This window comes from Setaria italica, chromosome II, assembly GCF_000263155.2.
Source record: "Setaria italica strain Yugu1 chromosome II, Setaria_italica_v2.0, whole genome shotgun sequence".
NCBI lineage: Eukaryota > Viridiplantae > Streptophyta > Magnoliopsida > Poales > Poaceae > Setaria > Setaria italica.
The window spans coordinates 6,717,197-6,738,244 of NC_028451.1; the positions used below are offsets into that span (position 1 = coordinate 6,717,197).

A 21,048-nucleotide genomic window follows, 5' to 3' on the forward strand; every position below is an offset into this window, starting at 1 on the left:
GTTATCAGCACATATCTGCATGGATCAGGGATGGAGAGTATCATTGTCAACTTTTTTCTCTTCTACATTCAGCTAAAATTCCCAATGTTTCACATCCCTAGTGAAAGCTCTGCTTCGTTCTTCCTCTCCTTTCAGCTCATCTCTCTCAAGAAAAATTAACATGGTTGGCACGGCTATAGGGGTCGAGTTCCTAAACAAGTGAGAAGTGAGGAGGTGAAATGAGTGAGACCAAGCAAATAAGAAAAGGAGCGAATGGCCAATAGTTCTCTCCCAAACCCTTAAACTCTATTTATGGGGAGAAGGAGATGGATGTTTATGCTTGTTCCATTTGTTTTGTTAAAAATACAAAGTGGTCCCTGCACATTACAAAAGGTCCTTTGATACTGCAATTAAGTCCGGATGTCACAAATGGGAACGTAATCCTCTAACTTTGCCTCGTTTATGCACAAAAGGGTACTAACCTATGGCGCATCCCAACATCATGTGCCTTGCCTCAGCACTTCATCTTGCCCAAGAAGCAATACGATTACCTACATTCATATTTTTATACAACAAGAATATATTTGAAACCTTCCACTCAAGAACTTTCTAAAAGTGGAAGTAGTTGATGTTCTGTGTCTAGTTTAGAAAACATATGGTTTACAATTACAAAGCTAGGTTGTTTGCCTTAGTCACTGGAATGTGTACTAGAGAAAAATACACTTTATATGTTGGAAAGTGTAAAGCGGATCAAGTTTTACTATGAATTTGAAGAGGCAAAAAGTTGACTTTCTGAATGGTAGCTTAGATGTATGATTGGATATCATGGATGCGTAGAGCTCATCGAAAGTAGTTTTCAAACATGTTAGGGAAGGTGAAGTCCAATGTCACATGGCTTCCTAGCCGGACTTCATATTGGAGTGCGCAAAGTTTTGTCAGAAAAGAGTAAGGGGTCGTTTGAGAGGACTTCTCCAAAAACAGTCCCTTACTCTAGCTAGAAAAACCTAGTTTCACTTGGCTTCTATTTTATTTTTAAGCCCGACTTACAAAATAGCTTCATGGTATAGTGCTTTGATTTGTGCAAAATAGGTAAACACCGAAACTGAAATAAACCCTACCAAATAGAGATTTTTGGTAGGTTTTTAGGAGCGTGAAAGACCATCTCGTGCTATCAACGCAGACAGGGGGTCGATGACGAGCCTCCGCCATGATGCGTCCAGCTGAAATGCAAGGACAGCGGCAGAGCCAACTGTGGCCATCCGCAGCGACAAGGCCTACCTGCTTGGCTTCTGGAACAGCAAAAACAAGTGGTTCCAGCTGACCACCAATGACACACAGAAAAAACAAGTGGTTCCAGCACTATGGTTTAGCCACTTTGCCATTTGCACGAGCTCATTCGAAACAACATTAAGGTGTCTCTTACATGACTTAACACAAGTCTAGGAAGACGATTAGCTATGCTTCTAGCCTCCTGAAGACATCGTCAACTTTCATCCTTCTAAAATTAGAAGAGGCAACATGATTGGATGGCGTTGCAGCCTGATCATACTCCAAAACCACAGAAGCATGCAGTTGCCTGTTATTGTGTCTTTGCAAACCAGAGGACACGATTTGACCTCTCCAGGAAATAAAAAGCGCACAACTTACGTCTTAGGAACTTCGTACTGCTCTAACTAAGCCACTTTTTCCTTGAATTATTTTACTATTTAAGGGAAAAACTAGCACTAATTCCTGGACAATTAAGCTATCCTATTTACACGGCATTTATTTGTATCCTCTTGGCAAGTGAAATACCTCAAATTCTATAATAAAAAATACAATACGTACTGTCATACCCTTTAGCACCTTGGTGACCATCGCGGCTGCTGCAGGCCTTACCTGGTACTCTACTGTGATTTCTGCTGGTGGTCAAGGTGGCCATATGTATCCGACTATGCAAGAGGATCAGTACCCGTGGCGCAAGAATCGCTGCTTTTTCTTGGATAACCGTACTGCCAAGAACACTTTATGATCAATTTTTCTGATTCTCGGTTCGTTTAAAATGCCCAATGTGTCCCATGCCCATTGGAATTAGCCTCAGCCTCAGTCACCATTCAACTGCCATTCTTGTCACTATTGTCGTTCACCAGGTCTCACCCCCAGCTTCCATCTTGCTACTCTGATCAGATACATAGATATGAAAGAGGCCGATGAAGTCATATCTTGGATGTTGCCAGCAGAGCCAACGATTTTTTTTTAATAAGGCACATGCCCTTGTAGTTGCGTGCAATAAATTAAATTGAGCGTTTTGGTTTTTATTGCTTCAAAACTTATTGCAAATATACTAGCTATAAACATGGGTGACATATTTTAATAAGGATAGCTTCATGATGAATACTACAAATACACTATCTATAAACGTGGATATGTATGACATTATTTCCTAGAGTTTGAAATCTAATTCCGTTATTTCCTTTCAATGTTGAATGCTGAATGGGAGCACTGCCCATCAAGTAAAGCTATGAATAGAACGGTGTGAAATGCTATATCTGGTTAATGCATAAGATTATTTCACAAATATATTACAATTCTTTTATGAGAATAGTATAATACAATTTCTATCTCTAGCATTGAGTTATATGACGTTTTCCTCAAAATCCAACCAAGCATTTGATTGGACCCAGTACTTTGGATTTCAGTACTCTGATCAGTTCCTTATTTCTTTAGCTCCTCTTGCATGGGATCTGTTGCCACACCATGTCTCCCCTTATATCTACTGCCATCACCATGTGAAATACCTCAAATTTTATTAAAAAAATATAATATCGACTAAGACACGAGCCCTTTGCTTATAGAATACTGCTGCCTCTGGTACGCTTACATTCACTAACCACGGGCCTCGGTGGTCTCACCAATAGGCGACATCCACCAATAGATGCCTATAGCACCTTGGTACCCAACGCGGCTGCTGCAGGCCTTGCCTCGTACACTCGTACTACTACGCCGTGATGTGTCGTGGTTGAGGTAGCCATATGTACCCGGCTACGCAAGAGGATCAGTACCCGATCGATCAAGGTCCATGACCATCAGCTGCCCGTAGCGAAGGAACTGCTGCTGTTTCTTGCCTAACCATACTGCAAAGAACAAGTGGTGCTCATTTCCTCTTATCTTCGGTTCGTTTGCAACTCCCAATGCATCCCATCCCATGCCTCAGCCTCAGTCACCATTCAACTGCCATCCTGATCACAACAATTGTCGTTCACCAGGTCTCTCACCCAGCTTCCATCTTGCTACTCTGATCTGATACATAAACATAAAGGAGGCCGATGAAGTCATATCTTGGATGTTGCCAGCAGAGGTAACGATATTTTTAATAAGGTACATACCCATGCATGTAGTTGCGTGCAATAAATTGAGCATTTTGGTTTTTATTGCTTCAAAACCAGTAGGATAGCTTCAGGATGAATATTATTACAGATACACTAGCTGCAAACGTGGACATGTATGACGTATTATAATGAGGATAACTGGAACTCTGGAAGGATGCCCTGGCCGTGGTGGAGCTTAATTATATTCTCGGGCCAGGGCCTCCCAGAGTAACGCTAAGTCAGGCTTGCTGGCTTGGCTGAAGTACCTGTGGGGGCTTCTTGTTATCAAGAAACCGCTGCTCCAGCATGAGCAGAAAACTTAGCTGAAGCCGCAGCCGAAAAAGAAGGATAAGCCAAAGACTCCATCCATGACCAATCCGCTCTATTAATCGACTAGATGTGTATATGCTTATGCTTAACCACTATTAGAAACAAAATCATGCATAACTAGCCAAATGATTGAGGTCATATCTCTGAAGTTCAACTTGAATAATTATTTGTCTGCATGTATTGTTCGGTTCAAATACTGTGCGTGTACTTATATGTACTAATACTGTAGCGAACATGGCCTTGATAAGCCATGATATTGGTAATTCAATGACAATATGGTCATTCAGACTAACAAAGTGTTGAGAAACATGTTTTAAAGGTATTCTAGGTCCCAAGGAAGCAACTACAACCAAAGACAACCAAAGAAACAAAGAAATCTAGGAAAATACATCATTGGATGTTCCGATGGCCCCCAGATAAGCGTCGGAGCAATTGATATGCTGCGATGAAGTCAAGCCAAGGTCGACTAGCGTCGGACAAATTCTGAGGGACAGGCTTGGAAGACGAAGAAAATTATTTAGCACCAGATGATCCGATGGAAGGCAAAAGAGGAGCGTCGAATAAAGAAAATTTACTTTGAAATCAGACAGAAGGTTTCAGCCAGAAAGCCCTTCAGCACCGGATGATCCGATGGGTGCATCGGATGAATTTTGGGTGTGTCAGTGGAGAACTTGGCGCGGGGAGTCCAACTGCTAGTTGCACCGGATGTTCTGATGCAGGCCAAAAATAAACCATCGGAACATCCGATGGTATACATTTTCACTAGCCGTTGGAGCAACGGCTCTTTGAGCCTTTGGGGCTATTTATACCCCACCACTCGTCCATTTAGAGTGGCTGGAGTGTCAAGGGATGCATTGAAGACCAAGACTCATAAAGAAGACATCCAAACTACCAAAAGTGCTTAAGTGATACATCAAAGGCTTAGCACAAGCTTAGGAGAGTGATTAGTGCTAGGATAGGCCTTCAGAGGAGTGAGTGCAAGGTGTGCTAACCTTGTGATCAAGTTCTAGAGTGAACCACCGCTGTCAACAGGTGTGCCGGTGCCTTGGAGCCTTCGTGGCTCACCGGCAAGTCTTCGACCCTCCGGCTTGGTGTGGAGCGGCGTCGACAACCTTTTGCGGGGGATGTGGAGACCTCCTCCCTTCGTGGACAAGCTCCTTAGTGGAGATGGCATCAAGGTGACGGAGGGACTTGGTGTGAGCCTTAGTGGCCAAGCCTTTGTGGCAAGTCAAGGGGCATCTTGGGAGAGACTTGGTGACTAAGAAGCAATACTCTTGTGTGAGTGCTTCAACAACATGGACTAGTGGTGGCTTAGTGCGTACCGATACCACGGAATAAAAATCATCATGTCAAGAGTTTGCTTCCCCTCATCCTAACCTCTTACGTTTCTGCATTTTATAATTGCAACTTACGTGCCTTTACTTTCTTAGTATAGTATCTTACTAGGATTAGCTCTAAGTTGCAAAACTTGTTTTGGGATGAGAGTTTCACACTAGATCAACCGTAGAGTGCACATCTAGGTTAGAATGATCTAGTTTTTGTTCATACAAAGTAGTGGAAGACATAGGTTAAGGTTTTAAATTGGCTAATTCACCCCCTCCCCCCTCCCCTTTTAGGCTACGAGCACCGATTCCTCACAAATACATAATTTCCGAGTAATTACTTATATTGTGGGATGATGATCGATGATAAAATAATTTATATATCTCCATGCTTCATCCTTGGGTATGTTGTTGTTACTGACACAATGCATGTCATATGGTCTCCCATCGCTGTTACACAACCGGGCATCAGCTAGTCACGGCTGGAAAAGCCCCAGAATATTGGGGAGTATAACTAAAGGTGTGTTGAGTTGGGCAGCTGCTTAGGCGTTTCAGGAAGTAGAAGTAGGTGCAGGGACAGGGTTGATTTCAATTTTCAAATTATTAGACATGCCAAGCATCTGGTTGCACGTGACCCAATTTCATCGTTCCAGAACTACCAAATGCAACATAATTGGATGGCCTTGTAGCCTGACAATACTCCAATTAAAACTACTGAGGGTTGCTAATAGTAGTGTGCTGCGTTGGGGAGCTGCTTAGGCGTTCATGAAGAAGTGGACGAGAGATTAGTGCGGTCGTCTGAATGAGAATAAATAGCAGTAGAAGGTGGTTCCAAATTACTCCCTTCGTCCCGTCCCAAATTATAAATTATTTTGTCTTTTTAGGGCCAGTTTGGCAGGGCTCCTCGCGAGGGGCTCCTCGTGCGGAGCCGGAGCCGGAGCCGCGGAGCTATTTTTTTGAGCTCCTCCATGCAGGCCTAAAACGGCTCCGGCTCCTCCCAAATGTGCCAAAAAATGGCTCCGCGGTCAATGCCGTTTGGTGCGGCTCCGGCTCCTCCGTGCTTCGGTAAGCGCACGGAGCCGGAGCCGGAGCCCTACCAAACTGGCCCTTAGATTCATATGTTTTACTATATGCACTTAGATGTATATTATGTCCAGGTGCATCTTAAAAAATATGTACCGAGGTGGTATTAAACGAATGACCTTTTTCACCTTTCCAAAACTAGCATATGCAACATAATTGGATGGCGTCGCAGCCTAATCATAAAACTACTGAACCATTTACCTATTATATTACTGTGTCTTTGCAAACCAGAGGACACTGTTTAACGTCTCCAGGAAATAAAAAAAGTTTGCACAGCATACGTATTAGCAACTTGGTGCTCCTCTAACTGGGCAGCTTTTCTCCTTGAACTATTTGACTTTTTAATGGAAAAACTAGCACTAACTCCTGGACAACTAAGCTATCCTATTTACACGGGCAATCGAGCCCTATTGATGATTTGATGGTACAATCCCACAATAATCAACACAGACACCATGCTTTAATTTACTTCCCGATCTGAACCGCCAAAACAATATAAAAATATACAATCAAGATTACCATTAATGGTTATGTCTAACACGTAGCCATGCCAGCTTTCCTGGGCTCCAATTGAACCTAATGCCGGACGGGTTGGAGCTGCACCAGTCCTCTGGAGCATAGGATCTGTTCCACATCACACCCTCCCCTTGCATCTACCACTACTAGTAGAAAAATAACCTCTCGTCCCTAGTCTTAGTACCGGTTGTTTTTTATCCGGTACTAATGTTAGCATTAGTACCGGCTCTAAATTTAGGATTCTCCGGAGGCCCTCTAGTACCGGATGGGGGCTCCATCTGGTTCGAGCCTCCACCCGGTACTCCAACAGGTACTAGAGGGTGACCTCTAGTACTGGGGGGAGCCCCCAGCCGGTACTAGAGGCCTCCCCCCGTCCACCCACACGACACTTAGAATTTTTTACCTCCTCCAGCCCACGCGCACTGCATGCATCTGCCTTATCCTCTCTCTCCCCATCTCCTCCTCCTCCTCCTTCTCTCTCTCACGTCTCTCCCTTCTCTTCCTCTTCCTTCTTCCCTCACTCTCTCCTTACTCCCTCACTCCCAGCGGCAGGGAGGCGGGGGGCACGGAGGGGGCCGGCGGCGGGGAGGTTGGGGCTGCTGGCAGTGAGGAGGCGGGGAGGTAGGGAGCCGACGGAAGGGAGGCGGGGGGGCACCGCCGGGGGGGGGGGGCTGGAGGGATTTTTTTTTTTTTAATTTTTTAGCACCCTCTAGTACCGAGGACCCCCTATAGTACCGACTGGCCGGCCAGTACAAGAGGGGGTTATGGGACCAGTATAAGAGGCACATTTTCTAGTAGTAGTGTACTACCATCACCATGTAAAACACCTCGAATTTATTTTTAAAAAATTCAGTTCGACTAAGACGAGCCCTTTGTCTACATAGCACCCCCTGTTATATCGTCGATGTTGCAGCCAACAATTTTTTAATAAGGTGCATGCCCCACTAGTAGAGAACTCGGTATTAGTCCCGGTTGGTAGGATGCAGATCTCCCGAAAATCCATCCGGGATAAACCAACCGGGACAAAAGACCCCTTTTGTCCCGGGTCACTCAACCGAGACTAAAGACCCCCTTTTATCCCGGTTGGTAATACCAACCGGGATAAAATAGGTCACCATGTCAGGCGCTGCAAAAAAAAAAGAAATCCCGAGAGGACCCTCCCCACACGCGCAAAGTCACAAGTCACGCGATTTTTCACGCGAAATATGTGCGTGCGCGCTGCGTGGGATTTGAACCCACAACCTCCAGCCTCGCGCATAGCTTCCTTGCCATCCCACCTACATAGCACATCTGACTAAATAGGGGATGCAATCCTTTGGTATTAACTCACGGGGGATCCTTTTATCCCGGTTGGAAACACCAACCGGGATAAAAGGCCCCCTTTTATCCCGGTTGGTATTACAAACTGGGATAAAAGGGTTCAAGAGATTTAGTCCTCTTTCAGCCACCCGTTGGGGACCCTTTTATCCCGGTTAGTGTTACCAATCGGGATAAAAAGGGGGGTCTTTTATCCCGGTTGGTGTTTCAAACCGGGATAAAAGACCTCTCAGGGTCTTTTTTTTCCACTAGCCTTTGCAACCGGGATAAAAGGTCCCGGTTGGTGAGGCCCCCACCAGTGACCGAGCTTTAGTCCCGGTTGGTGAACCTTTTATCCCGGGCCAACTTTAAACCGGGACAAAATGGGGCGCATGGAAGGTGAGTTCTTTACTAGTGCCCTTGTAGTTGCATGCAATAATTTGAGCATTTTCTTTATAGCTTCAAAACCAGTAGGTATACAAACACTAATGGGCGGTTTTCTGGTAGCCGCTTGGGTAAAAAAAAAGTTTTGTCCAATATCACTATTTTTTATGCAGTATTTTCAAAGGCCGGTGGTGATAACTATTTCCTCTGCCAGTTCCAAAACCGACGATGATGTGCACCATTATTACTGTGTTGATACTCGTAATTGACACACTTTTAGTGCTATTTAACTAGTGTTGTCATGCATTTTCTTATACTAACCTGCTACTTGGCACGTGAAATAACTATCGGTGTTTAAACCCAGCAACCTACTAAGAGGAGTGCCCGAGGTAGTGTTTTGATTAGTGGGGCTCGTCATCAGGAACTCGAAGGTAGACGCAGATACAAGATTTAGATAGGTTTGGACTGCTGAATAGCATAATATCCTACGTCCTATGTATTGGTTGGATTGAATTGCTTTGGGGAGGGTCTCTGCCTCACCTTATATTGCATGGGGTAGGGTTATAGGTCGGTTGGTTACAAGATTCAACTAGATGAGTTCTACTCTTATTACTATGAGTACTTTTCTAATCCTCGACTAGTTTCTATCTTTCCACGTAGACTATACCGTCATGCACCATAGTCTCCATATTAGATGCAAATCGGTGTCCAGTCGGCTGTCCAAACCTTCTGGTGGGCCTATACATGTATGTACGACAAGCCCCTGAGTACTTTTTAGTCAAATGCAGCAGTTCCGAATACTTTTGTAGACTTCACCGACTAGTTTGGTGCTCTTCGAGTACTTCATCTGGTTGAATCTTCAAAGGTACCCCAAGACTGCCATGCAGCTACAATGTACTCAAGCCTCACTTAACTTTAGTCTTGTGTCTTTCAACCTTCAATTTATATGGAAGTGCGACGAAAGTCGCACTCCATATGGAGTAGCACCCGAGCCTTAGGTTGAATCGAAGAATCAGGTTGAGAATCAATCCGTAATTTGCATCACTTTCCTCTTAAAACCCAGAGAAAAAACTTTTTTGTTGATGGACACATGGCCCACTGCCCCCGAGCCTTTTGCAAACTAGTTTGGTAGGTATAAGAGTCAACCTCTAGTCAACGTGACCATCTCTGAAAGGAAACCTTATCTCTTCCTAACATAGAGGTAACTGCCAATCATGTGTCCCAAAATCTCGAGTTTCCTTTAAATAGAAATCCTTTTATTTGTGCCATTATTACCGTGCCACTATGATAAATAACGGAGGAAGTTATCCCTTCTATTTTATCTTCACCAATTGCCTTTCCAACCTCCATACTGTAGCCCTAGCGCCGCTGCCATTATTCGATCTTCAAACACTTGCGCCACCATCTCCCCACCAAGCAGCCCCCGAGCGAATTCAACTGAAAATGCTAATGACATCGAAGATGGGAAGAAAGGTTGTTGCGTCCAAAGCGGTCGAGGGCGAGAGAAGAAAAGGTCTGATAAGAAGAAGGAGCCACAGTTGCTAGTGCCGAAGTACGGGAAGACCGATCAGATTGCGCCGTCGAATCCTATCTACGCCTGAAAGCGGTTAATTCTGAAGGAGGAGGATATCAAGGCGCTCGTAGCCACCAATGTACTCCAAGGTTAGGAATTCATCAACTGGAGATCTACATATGGCAATGCCTACCCTTTGGAGTCCTACCCCAATGAGACGGTAATTTTTGCCCACTTCATTAAGCGGGGCCTTGCATTACTCTCGTCAGATTTCTTCCGAGATTTATTGTATTACTATAAATTGGAGTTGGTGCATCTGAACCCCAATGGAATCCTCCATACTACAATCTTTGCTCATTTGTGCGAATCCTTTCTAGGATTAGGCCTCACTTTCAGTTATTCCGGAAAATTTTCCAAGTGAAGCCTCAACCTGCAAAAGGTCATACCCTCGTGGTTGGACACGTCAGGATCTAGATGCAGGAGACAATGAGCAGCCAGTATCTGGATTACAAGTTGATAGACTCCAGTGCTAGGTGGAAGGAGAAGTGGTGCTACATTAGCAACCATGATCTGAAACTACCCAAGCTGACAGGACATCACCTCTTGGAACAACCGCTGGCTTGATGAGCCAAAGCATGGTGATTGCCTGCAAGTACCCGAGCTAGTGAAGCGAATAGAAGATCGGAAAGAACAAGGTTTGATCGGTCTTGGCGTCGCATTCAACTTTATGAAGCGACGGATTTAGCCGCTGCAGCAGCGCTGTCACTAGGCTACGAGTACACCAGCCTTGATGATCCTTCCAGATTCTCTCCAGATGAAATCAGCATGGATGAAATCATGGCGAGGCTTAAGCATATGTTGAAGAATGTGGGCGATATCCCCACTATTGTGCGGGAATTCAGTGCCGCCAACCCGCCGAATCCTGTAAGTACCTGTGGCTTTAGCCCTCGTGTACTTATTTTGAATGTACTTGTCATCTGACTTGTTTCATTTTGTAGGAAGATGTTGCGTTGTACTTCTCTGCTCCTCCTCCTAGATCCAAAGAATTCTGTGAAGCCGCTCCTCATGTTTTTACTCAAGAAGGCATGAGAGGTGATGACTAGAAGGAAAAAGTAGTCAAGTCCTCCAGCGGCACTAGTTTTGATGCTGTGGAAAAATATTAAGTCGAGGCTCGACCATCTGCGAAGGTTGGATCTTCCTCTATAGTGAAGAAATGCTCAGCTACAGATGAGCTTGAAGCCACGATCCCTCCACCTCCGAAGAAGAAACGGACCATTGCATTAAAATGGGTCGTGAAGAAATCCATTGTTGCGGATGATGTACCCCCCTTGGTAATTTACCTATGAGGAACGGCAAGGTTCTGAGTATCATATACTCCCAAAAATATGTCTCCAATGTCACCGGCATGACTAACTAAGATGATACTGGTGGTTTGTAGGTACTCGACGAGGCGACCAAAGCGAAGAAGGCAGCTGCTGTGGCCAATCAAAACAAGTCCCCAATCATTGAGGAGTTGATCGAGATTGAGGATGATCCTGAGCCTTAAGATATCGTTCCGGTTGATCCCTAGGTGGTGAACCCTACTGGCGCAGACACAACTCAAGCAGCAGAGGCAAAGCTCAAAGTTGGCCAATATCCCATTATGGATGTGCAGGCCACGCCAAAAGCATCATCTGCAACTGTCAAGCCACTGCGACTATTTGGTAAACCCACCCTACGGCTGAGAAGGTCTTCAAAGTAATATTTATGCTCCTTTCGAGTACTAATTGTAATTCAAAATCGACTTGTTGTGTCACAAAAGCTTTGTGGTATGCAAGAAATCATCTAATATGGAACTGTTGGGGCCTAGCCAAAAAACAAGTAATGATGGCCTTAGCCCCTCAGCAAAATATCTTGCCCCGGCGCCGGCAACCCTCAGGCCTCAAGAGGAACCTGAAGGAACAACGACCACTCCGAGTGCTGTAGCCAGTGTAGCTACATTGATGCACAAGGTAGTCGAGTCAATGGCAAATGTAGAAGTGCCAGCCCCCGAGCCATTTCCCAAGGGCCCAACGACTACTCTTGGCGTCGTGGCCTCTCCTGTAGCCCCCAAGCCAGTTGTAGAGATTGAAACGGCATCAACTCTGGAAGCCATAGTGATGGAAGCTGCAGCGGCTAGACCATCAAGTAGTCATGGCCCGGTGCCGCAAGGAGAATTCCATGCAGAATCTGGAGCCGATAAGAATATCCGTCTGGAAGACATCCAATTGATTAACGCCCCATTACTGAACCCTGAAATGGTGTCACTGATGATGGAGTCGCATCGTCGCCTAGGCAACTATATGCAGTATATCCTCCTTCCCTTGTCTTGTTAGAAATAATTAGTAAACTTTTACTCATGAATTGCCACGAGTACTGATTTTTGTGCTATAGAACATCATTGAGTGCTCCCACCACAAGTCAAAGATGCTTGAAGGGTATGGTGATATCGTACTTCGTGCTGAGGCGCTAGAGGTGGAGCTTGCCAAAGAGAAAGAGTACTCCTCGTGGTTACTTATGAAGTTTGATGGGACAACTGCCGAGTACGGCAATTGCATTTAGGAGCTCACGAAACAAAACGATCATCTTGTTGGGAGGAAAAGGTCCTTGACCTAGAAAGTAAAAGGTAATCCTTTACTCTTGCAACTTGTGTCTTTTGATTCTTCTCTGTAGTCTTTGACCGTTATTTTATATCCATGTATAGCTTTGAAAAAGGCCAAGAGGGATCTCGAGGTGCAGGTTACAGATTGGAAGAATTCTTATTACCATGTGACCGACCAGCATGATAAGCTTGTACTTCATGTCGAGAAGCTAGAGGATCACCTTGAGAAGGAGAAAAAGATGCACGAGGATGGCGAGGCTGACCTTGTTCAAGCTATGGAGACTTTGAAGAGCCATGAGATGGAGAATGCTTCCTTTGCTCTAAAGCAAATCTGTGAAGCCACCCAGCCCATTGCGAACATGATAGAGCCTCCAGTTGAAGGTGTGGAGCCGCGTCCTCTGGCAGAAATACTCAAGGACATGACAGACAAACTCTCCAGCTACATCCAGAAGATGGCTAAGTCGATCTTGCAACAAGTGTGAGCTTCGTGAAGTCATTCTACCTGGAAGCTAATTTGGCACCCGTTGCTGAGGGCGTGGAGGGCGACTACACTAATGAAGTCCTTCAATAGTATATGCAGGAGATGGTCCCAATTGCTGAAGAAGTAGCCAATCATCTGGTCCTTGAGTAGTTTTGTATCAAAGGAAACATTAGTTCTGCAGAGAAGGGTTCATTTTGGTGGAAGGACATTATGAGACTCTGTGACATGTTCGGAGGCATTGCAACTTGCACAGTTGGAGATGGCAGAAGTGTACTGTCACACCCGATTTTAAGGACAAAATCGAGTGCATTAAATACATGTGCGTCAGGATCAAGTTACACACATGTACGACAAGAGTGAATAACAAAGACAGTGCTAAAGCGAATAAAGAGAGTATTAAACATTATTACATGACCGAAAGTCTCAATAAAACATAGGCCTAATTTATTACGCAGCGGAACTCCAAAGACGATGACGACACCACCGGCAGCTGACTGAAGAACCGTACGCCTAGAACTCCTCAAAGTCGTGCAGATACTCCTACCAATTAGCTTGGTCTGAACAACGGTTTTGCAAGGGTGAGTACACTTATGGTTGGTACTCAACAAGTCATGGGGAATAGTGTAGTGTAAGGCAAATCAAGGTATGGCTAAGGCTAAATTAGCATCAGCTTTTAATTAAGTTGGTCAAGTTTTATTAGCAATTAACTAAGTATAAGTTTATACCACCCGAAATTAAACATGAGCATAAATAAAGTAAAAACATAACCATAAAAGAAATGACAACAATTTAAATCCATCTTTCGATAATACTATCATGTGAGGGTCAAGGCCGCTCTTAACCGTGAGCCCGGCTGATCGATCAGTTTTACACTCTGCAGAGGTTGTACATCTTTACCCACAAGTCGTGTAAAAGTTCAAAAGAACTTTGGACCCAACCATACGGTGTTTGCAAGGCACCATACCACACTTCCGAGGTGTGATTGCATAGGGACGCTATGAGGCCTTTACAAAGATTCATTAGTCAGTGGTGACCTGCTAAGGTTTCGGTGTCTGGCGTGCACAACCTATCATAGGCCGCTAATGCAACGACTCAGTCCCCCCTCTTGCCTCATCACGAGTAAGATTACCCCGGACTAAGGTTTCTAATTATTCAGCCAAGACCAGAGCCATTTAGTCTTGTGGTAGCACTATTTTCCTGGGTGGTTCTCCATGTTCCGATTAAACACTTGTGGTCTTGTATTAATGAAAGGTATGACAGAAGTAAAGCAAGATTGAACATTGTGTTCGGTTAAACCACCATACCAAGTAAGCACTAAGCATGAGCTACCCAACATAAAGTAAACCGGTTGGTCAAGGCAAAGGTCATTCAATCTAGGCGAACCTTAATTGGGACCCATCAATTTAATTTTAACATGTGCATAGCATAAATGTTGAGTACGAGAAAGTAAAGGTGTATAGGACGAAAATGTGCATAGCATAAATGTTGAGTACGAGAAAGTAAAGGTGTATAGGACGAAAAGTAGTGATCAAGGACACGACTTGCCTTCTTGGCCTTGCTCTTGTTGTTCGTACTCCTCGAAAGCTTGATCTTCAAATCCCTTGAACTGCTGAACGTCTACACACGTCACACGAGCACATACAAGCAAACAAATACAATACATAAGAAAACAGTACACCAATCATAATTAAACAGAGAAAACATGTTCGAAAATCTATTCGACGCATTAAAACGAACACACGGATATAAAGAACGTTAAAAACGAAGCTATAAAGCAAAAGATATGCTTAAAACAAGATGCAGGGTATAACTTCGAGAAAAACTAAGATTACAAGGATCTGGTTTTAAATAGTCTTGAGGTGCGGGAGGATATCAACGCAAAACGCAGAAACTGCAGGGGTTAAAGTGCAAAAGCGCGGCTGCTGACTCGGCTGAATTGATGTGGACCGTCGGATGGCGATCCGGCGGCCGGCAGCTGCTGCGCTGACATCAGCGACGGCGAGCGGCGGCGGAAAACGGCAGTTCGCCGGAATCGCCCGGGAACGCGCGACTGGGTGCAGATTTGAGCGAGGATTAGACCAGCAAATAGAAACGAGCGCAATGAACTCATTTGGGATGCTGACGGCGAGGACTTGGCGGCGGCATAGGCTCCGGCAACAACTTGCGGCAAGGAAAACAAATAAAATAAAACAAAACGCAGGGATGCACGGGCGATGTGTAGCCGGGTCTTCACCTTCCCGCGGAGCTTCTGGTGGAGGTGAGGACGACGAAGGGGTGACGGCAGCGCGCACAGAGGAGCTCGAGCGTGGCGGCAGATGCTTCGGGTGGCGGCGCAAGGAAGCTGTAGATGCGAAAAAGCTTGCGGTTTTGGGGAAAAAGGAAGTGGCGGTGGCCTTTTGTACCAGCCCTGGCGAGTGGGTCCGCATCGAGTCGGACGCGGGCGCGGCACGCACACGGTCCGGGCTTGAGTCCGATTCAGAGAAGCGGCGCTGGAGGAACGCGAGCGATTTTGCGTGCGAGCGGAAGAAAACGCTGCGAAGAAGATGACTGCGGACCCTGCTTGTCTGCGGCAGGAGGAGAGCTGCGAGCGAGAGGAACCTGGCCACGAGCTGGGCCGTTGCCTTCGAACTGGGCCGAGGCAAGCTAGCTGGCCTGCTGCTCCGGAAAGGTGCTGGGCCACGAGCAGAGCACAGCGTCGGGCCAGCAAGGAGCTGCTGTTTCCGAACCAGAAACAGGAACTGACGGAAAGATACAAATCAATCGGAGACTGAAACTGATGCCCCAGACTCTGAACTTCGGAAAAACAGGACAACCAGCCAACTGACAGAAAAATAAAAAGAACTTAACAACCCAAAAGCAGTACACAACCACGAAACCAGGCCACAAGACTGAAAAAGCTTGATAGGAACATCTGGCGACTGACAACCAAAAAAGCTACAGAACTGCAACTGAAGAACTAGAGAACAGATAATTAACTGATTGAACTCTGAAACTGAAACACCCAAGGGCAGGAAGCTGACTGACAGAAAATTCAAAACAGCAACCCAAGGTGAAACACAAATCCTTCTTCAAGCATTCAACAAAGAGATACGCAACAGAATGAATGATCAATAAAATCCTATATTTCATTATTAAATTAGAAAAATGCTTGGATGTCTAGAAAAATGCAAAAATGACCTTACATGCCTTAAACAAGCAAATTGTTTCTAGAAAATTTTAATAAAATGCAAAGTTGTAATTTTTTTGGGTGTTACAAATCCTACCCCCGAATCTCGTCCTCGAGATTCGGATGATTCTGCAAAGAGATGGGGAAATTCCTTCTTTAGCTCATCCTCTCTTTCCCAAGTTGCTTCATCCTCTCTATGGTGACTCCATTGCACTTTGCATATCCTGATCACCCGATTCTTGGTAACCTTCTCCAAAACATCCAAAATCTTGACGGGATACTCTGTATAGGTGAGATCATCCTGAACATCCAATTCTTCCATAGGCAACTGTTCTTCCGGAACTCTGAGGCATTTCTTGAGTTGTGAGATATGGAACACATCGTGCACATCCGAGAGCTGATTCGGTAACTCCAATCGATAAGCTACCTGTCCCACTCTCTCAAGGATCTTGAAAGGCCCAATGAAGCGAGGTGACAACTTTCCTTTGACTTTGAACCTGCGCATACCTCTAATGGGCGATACTTTGAGATAGACATAATCACCTTCCTCAAAGTTTAATTCTCTCCTTCTGGTGTCGGCATAACTTTTCTGACGAGATTGGGCTGTCCTTAAGTTCTCCCTGATGGTCTGAACCTGTCTCTCGGCTTCTTGGATGATTTCTGGACCAAACAATTGATTTTCTCCTGTCTCACTCCAATAAAGAGGCGTTCTGCACTTTCTCCCATACAGAGCTTCAAATGGCGACATTTTGAGACTGGCTTGATAGCTGTTATTATAAGAAAACTCTGCGTACGGCAAACTCTTATCCCAACTACCTTGATGCTTTAATGCTTTAAAGCACAAAATCTGATTTGTTCTCTCAGTTTGTCCATCTGTCTGAGGATGGTAAGCTGAACTGAAATTTAATCTTGTGCCTAGAGATTCATGTAACTTCTGCCAGAAACGAGACGTGAATTGAGTACCTCTGTCGGACACTATCTTCTTGGGCACACCGTGCAAACACACAATCTTGACATATATAACTCTGCCAACTTGGACCCAGTGTAGGTTGTCCTTACCGGTATGAAGTGAGCTATCTTAGTCAACCGATCCACTATTACCCAGATCGAATCATATCCATCTCGGGTGTGAGGCAATCCGACGATGAAATCCATACCAATTTCCTCCCACTTCCATTCAGGCACCTTCAATGGTTGAAGTAGCCCGGCTGGTCTCTGGTGTTCAGCTTTGACTCTTTGGCATGTGTCGCAGAGAGCTACATGTGCAGCTACATCCCTCTTCATTCCAGGCCACCAATGGTTTTGCTTAAGATCCTGATACATCTTGGTACTTCCAGGGTTAATGGAATAAGCTGAATCATGAGCTTCTTTCAAGATTGTCTCACGGAGATTTCCCACATCAGGTACCCAAATCCTTCCTTTAACCCATAAAGTTCCCTGAGAGTCTTCTGTGAAATATGTGGCTCTTCCTTCCTTTACCATCTCCTTAATTCCCTTGACCTTGGCATCCTCAAGCTGTCCTTTTCGTATCTCTTGCTCTAGAGTTGACTCCACTTCCATCGTTGCCCCTTCAGTATGTGCAACAATGCTCAAGTTAAGTCTCTCAAATTCTTTCATCAACTCATCGGGCAACTGAAATGCTAAGGCTAGGTTAGCATGACCCTTCCGACTCAGAGCGTCTGCAACTAGATTGACCTTGCCAGGATGATAGTGAATCTCCAGATCATAATCATTGATGAGCTCTAACCATCGTCGCTGTCTCAGATTAAGGTCCTTTTGAGTGAAAATGTACCTGAGACTCTTGTGATCGGTATAGATCTGACATTTAGTCCCCAGAACATAGTGCCTCCAAATCTTCAAGGCATGTACCACTGCGGCTAACTCCAAATCATGAGTCGGGTAATTTTGCTCGCGTTTCCTCAACTGCCTGGAAGCATAGGCTATCACATGACCTTCTTGCATCAGAATACAGCCTAAACCCTGTCGAGATGTATCACAATATATGTCAAATCCTTTATGCAAATCTGGCATCACCAACACTGGAGCTGTGGTCAACCTTTTCTTCAATTCCTCGAAACTAGCCTGACATGCCTCTGTCCACTTAATTTCCCTTCCTTTTTCTAGCAGTGTAGTGAGGGGTTTCACTATCTTAGAGAATCCTTCGATGAACCTGCGGTAGTAGCCTGCACGTCCAAGAAAACTCCTGATCTCAGTTACTGTCTGCGGTGGGTTCCACTTCAAAACATCCCAGACGTTGCTTGGATCCACTGCAATTCCACCGTCGGAGATGATATGACCAAGGAAAGAAACCTCCTTCAACCAGAATTCACACTTACTAAATTTTGCGTACAACTGATGCTCTCTCAACTTCTGAAGCATTAACCTCAAATGTTCCTCATGTTCTTCCTCATTCTTGGAGTAAATCATGATATCATCAATAAACACCACAACGAACTTATCCAGGTACTCCATAAATACCTTATTCATCAGATACATGAAGTAAGCTAGAGCATTTGTTAACCCGAACGACATTACCGTGTACTCATAGAGACCATATCTAGAAGTAAAAGCAGTCTTGGGTATGTCGGACGGCCTGATTTTCAACTGATGATAACCCGATCGCAAGTCAATCTTGGAGTATACCTTGGCTCCTCTCATCTGATCAAACAGATCCTCGATGCGGGGCAATGCGTACTTATTCTTGATAGTTACCTCGTTGAGCGACCTATAATCCACACACATCCTCTGAGTACCGTCCTTCTTTGGCACAAAGATAACCGGTGCTCCCCACGGTGATGAACTGGGCCGAATAAACCGTTTTGCCGACAATTTCTCTATTTGTTATTTTAATTCTTTTAATTGCTCAACCGACATTCTATAGGGATGTTTGGAGATAGGTGCAGTACCAGGTAAAAGATCAATAGCAAATTCAATTTCACGGTCAGGTGGCATACCTGGTAAATCGTCGGGGAACACATCCGGATAGTCACACACCACTTTGATATCTTCCAAAGATTTCCCAGCCAACTGATTAACTGCACAATCTGCTGCTGAGGGTAGAGTAGCTACAAACTCAACTTTCTCTCCATTAGGACCTATTAGCAAAACTGACCTCTTGGCACACTGAATAGTTGCATCAAAAGCTGCTAACCACCTCATTCCCAAAATAACATCAATTCCACCAGACTCAAGTACGATAAGATCAGCCGAAAAATCTATCCCATTATTTTCAGTTTAACTTGTGGACAGATATACTGAGCCTTCATCGACCCACCAGGTGAACTCACTAGCATGTGACGCCTCATGGTATGCATGGGTAAACTATGCTTTGCTACATAATGACTAGTGACAAAAGAATGCGATGCTCCAGAGTCAAATAAAACTGATGCGGGGGCTGAGTTGACAAGGAACATACCGAGCACTACATCTGGAGCCTCCTGAGCAGTCTCGGCTTCCATGTGATTCACCTTGCCACGGGCAAATTCTGTTGCCCCTGATTGCCTTGCGGAGTCTGGTTCCCATTCCTCGGCTGTTGCATCTGATTCTGCCGAGGAGCACTGTTGTGCTGCACGGGGGTAGCTGGCCCACCCTTTTTAGGACAAGCGTTGGCATAGTGGCCAACCTCGCCACACTTGAAACAAGTGGGGCCCATTGGAGCATTAGGCCTCGCTGGAGTGCTAGTAGGAGTCATCTGGCGATTCTGCGGAAAGCTGGGACGTGGAGTCTGCATCCCGGGGCGCTGAAACTGGGGGTTGGGGCGTTGGAACTGCTGAGCTGGGTGCTGGATTGATTGCTGCCCAAAATTTCCACCCGGGTCCCCTAGGCGGAGTGGTGTCCCCTGCTGTGGAGCGAAGCGAGGGCGAGTGTTGCTTCCTGACGGTGCCTGGGAGTTGAACTTCCTCTTCATCTCCCCAAGCTCATTCCTCTTGTGCTCCAGGCCTATTGCTTTGTCCAGCATCTTCTGAAAGTTTGGGAAGGTGTGCGACATCAGCTGGTACTGGAGTGGTCCAATCAAACCATCCAAGAATAACTTCTGCTTCTGCTCATCATCTGCGACATCTTCAGGAGCATACCGGGACAACTGGATGAATTTGTACCTATACTCAGTCACTGTCATGTTCCCCTGCTTGAGAGCGAGAAACTCCTTCTTCTTGAGCTTCATCAGCCCGGAAGGAATGTGGTGATTTCTGAAGTTAGCCCTGAACTCCTCCCAGGTGATGCCGTTGGCATTAGCATGGGCGGTGGTGTAGGCTTCCCACCAATCTGCAGCAGGTCCCTCCAGGCATCCTGAAGCATACAGGATCTTTTCTCTATCAGAGCACTGGGTGATGTTCAGCATTTTCTCCACAGTCTTCAACCAGTCATCAGCATCAAGCGGGTCTGGAGAATGTGAGAACGTCGGGGGCTTGTGGCTCATGAACTCCCTGTGTCTGTCCCGCGGCGGCGGCTGCTGGTGGTTGTTGTTGTTGTTGTTGTTGTTGTTGTTGTTCAGCTGAGCCTGCAAGGCTGCCACGATGTTGGTCAGACCGGCGAGGAGCTGAGTCTGGGCTGCTAAGAACTGTTCCATCCCAGTAGGTGCTTGTTGATTCTGCTGTGAAGCGGGATTGGGATTGCTGTTGTTGTTCCTGTGACGAGGCACTGTGGGTTGGTCAACTCCTGATCCGGACCTGGTGTTTACCATCTGAGCGTTAGAGACAATAGATTTAGATATATGTATGAAGAGATAACTGAGAAAGATAAAGCGACAAGATATAAAAGTAAGACAGATTCTGTTAGCTTCGTTAAATTAGATGTGGCCATCAGAAGAAGTGTCCAAAATTAGTAAAAATTTACCAGGTCATTATTCACTAAATTTGTAAACCAATCCAACTGGAATCACCTCAATCGTAGCTCTAGATCTCGAGATATAAAATTAACAAGCTTGCAGTATCAGGTAACAGTTTCAGATTCTGATTACTTCACTATTTCACGCATATCTCCCAGAAAGATTATCCAAAAATTCTGAACAATT

The 21,048-nt window shown here is 45.3% G+C and overlaps 1 protein-coding gene across 1 annotated transcript; it reads right to left on the reverse strand.

Annotated features, from left to right (window-relative positions):
- Positions 1-14,416: 14,416 nt before the first annotated feature.
- On the reverse strand, positions 14,417-20,697 carry LOC111256309. The gene is made up of 2 exons (XM_022824129.1): positions 19,453-20,697; positions 14,417-14,488 (listed from the first exon to the last, which is right to left on the reverse strand). Exon 1 carries the CDS (start codon positions 20,602-20,604, stop codon positions 19,501-19,503), a length of 1,104 nt encoding a protein of 367 aa, XP_022679864.1. The 5' UTR covers positions 20,605-20,697; the 3' UTR covers positions 14,417-14,488; positions 19,453-19,500.
- Between the last annotated feature and the right edge of the window lie 351 nt (positions 20,698-21,048).

Coding starts and splice junctions, on each gene's coding strand:
- LOC111256309 (XM_022824129.1), bottom strand. CDS start 20,604: ATGGAACAGTTCTTAGCAGCCCAGACTCAGCTCCTCGCCGGTCTGACC.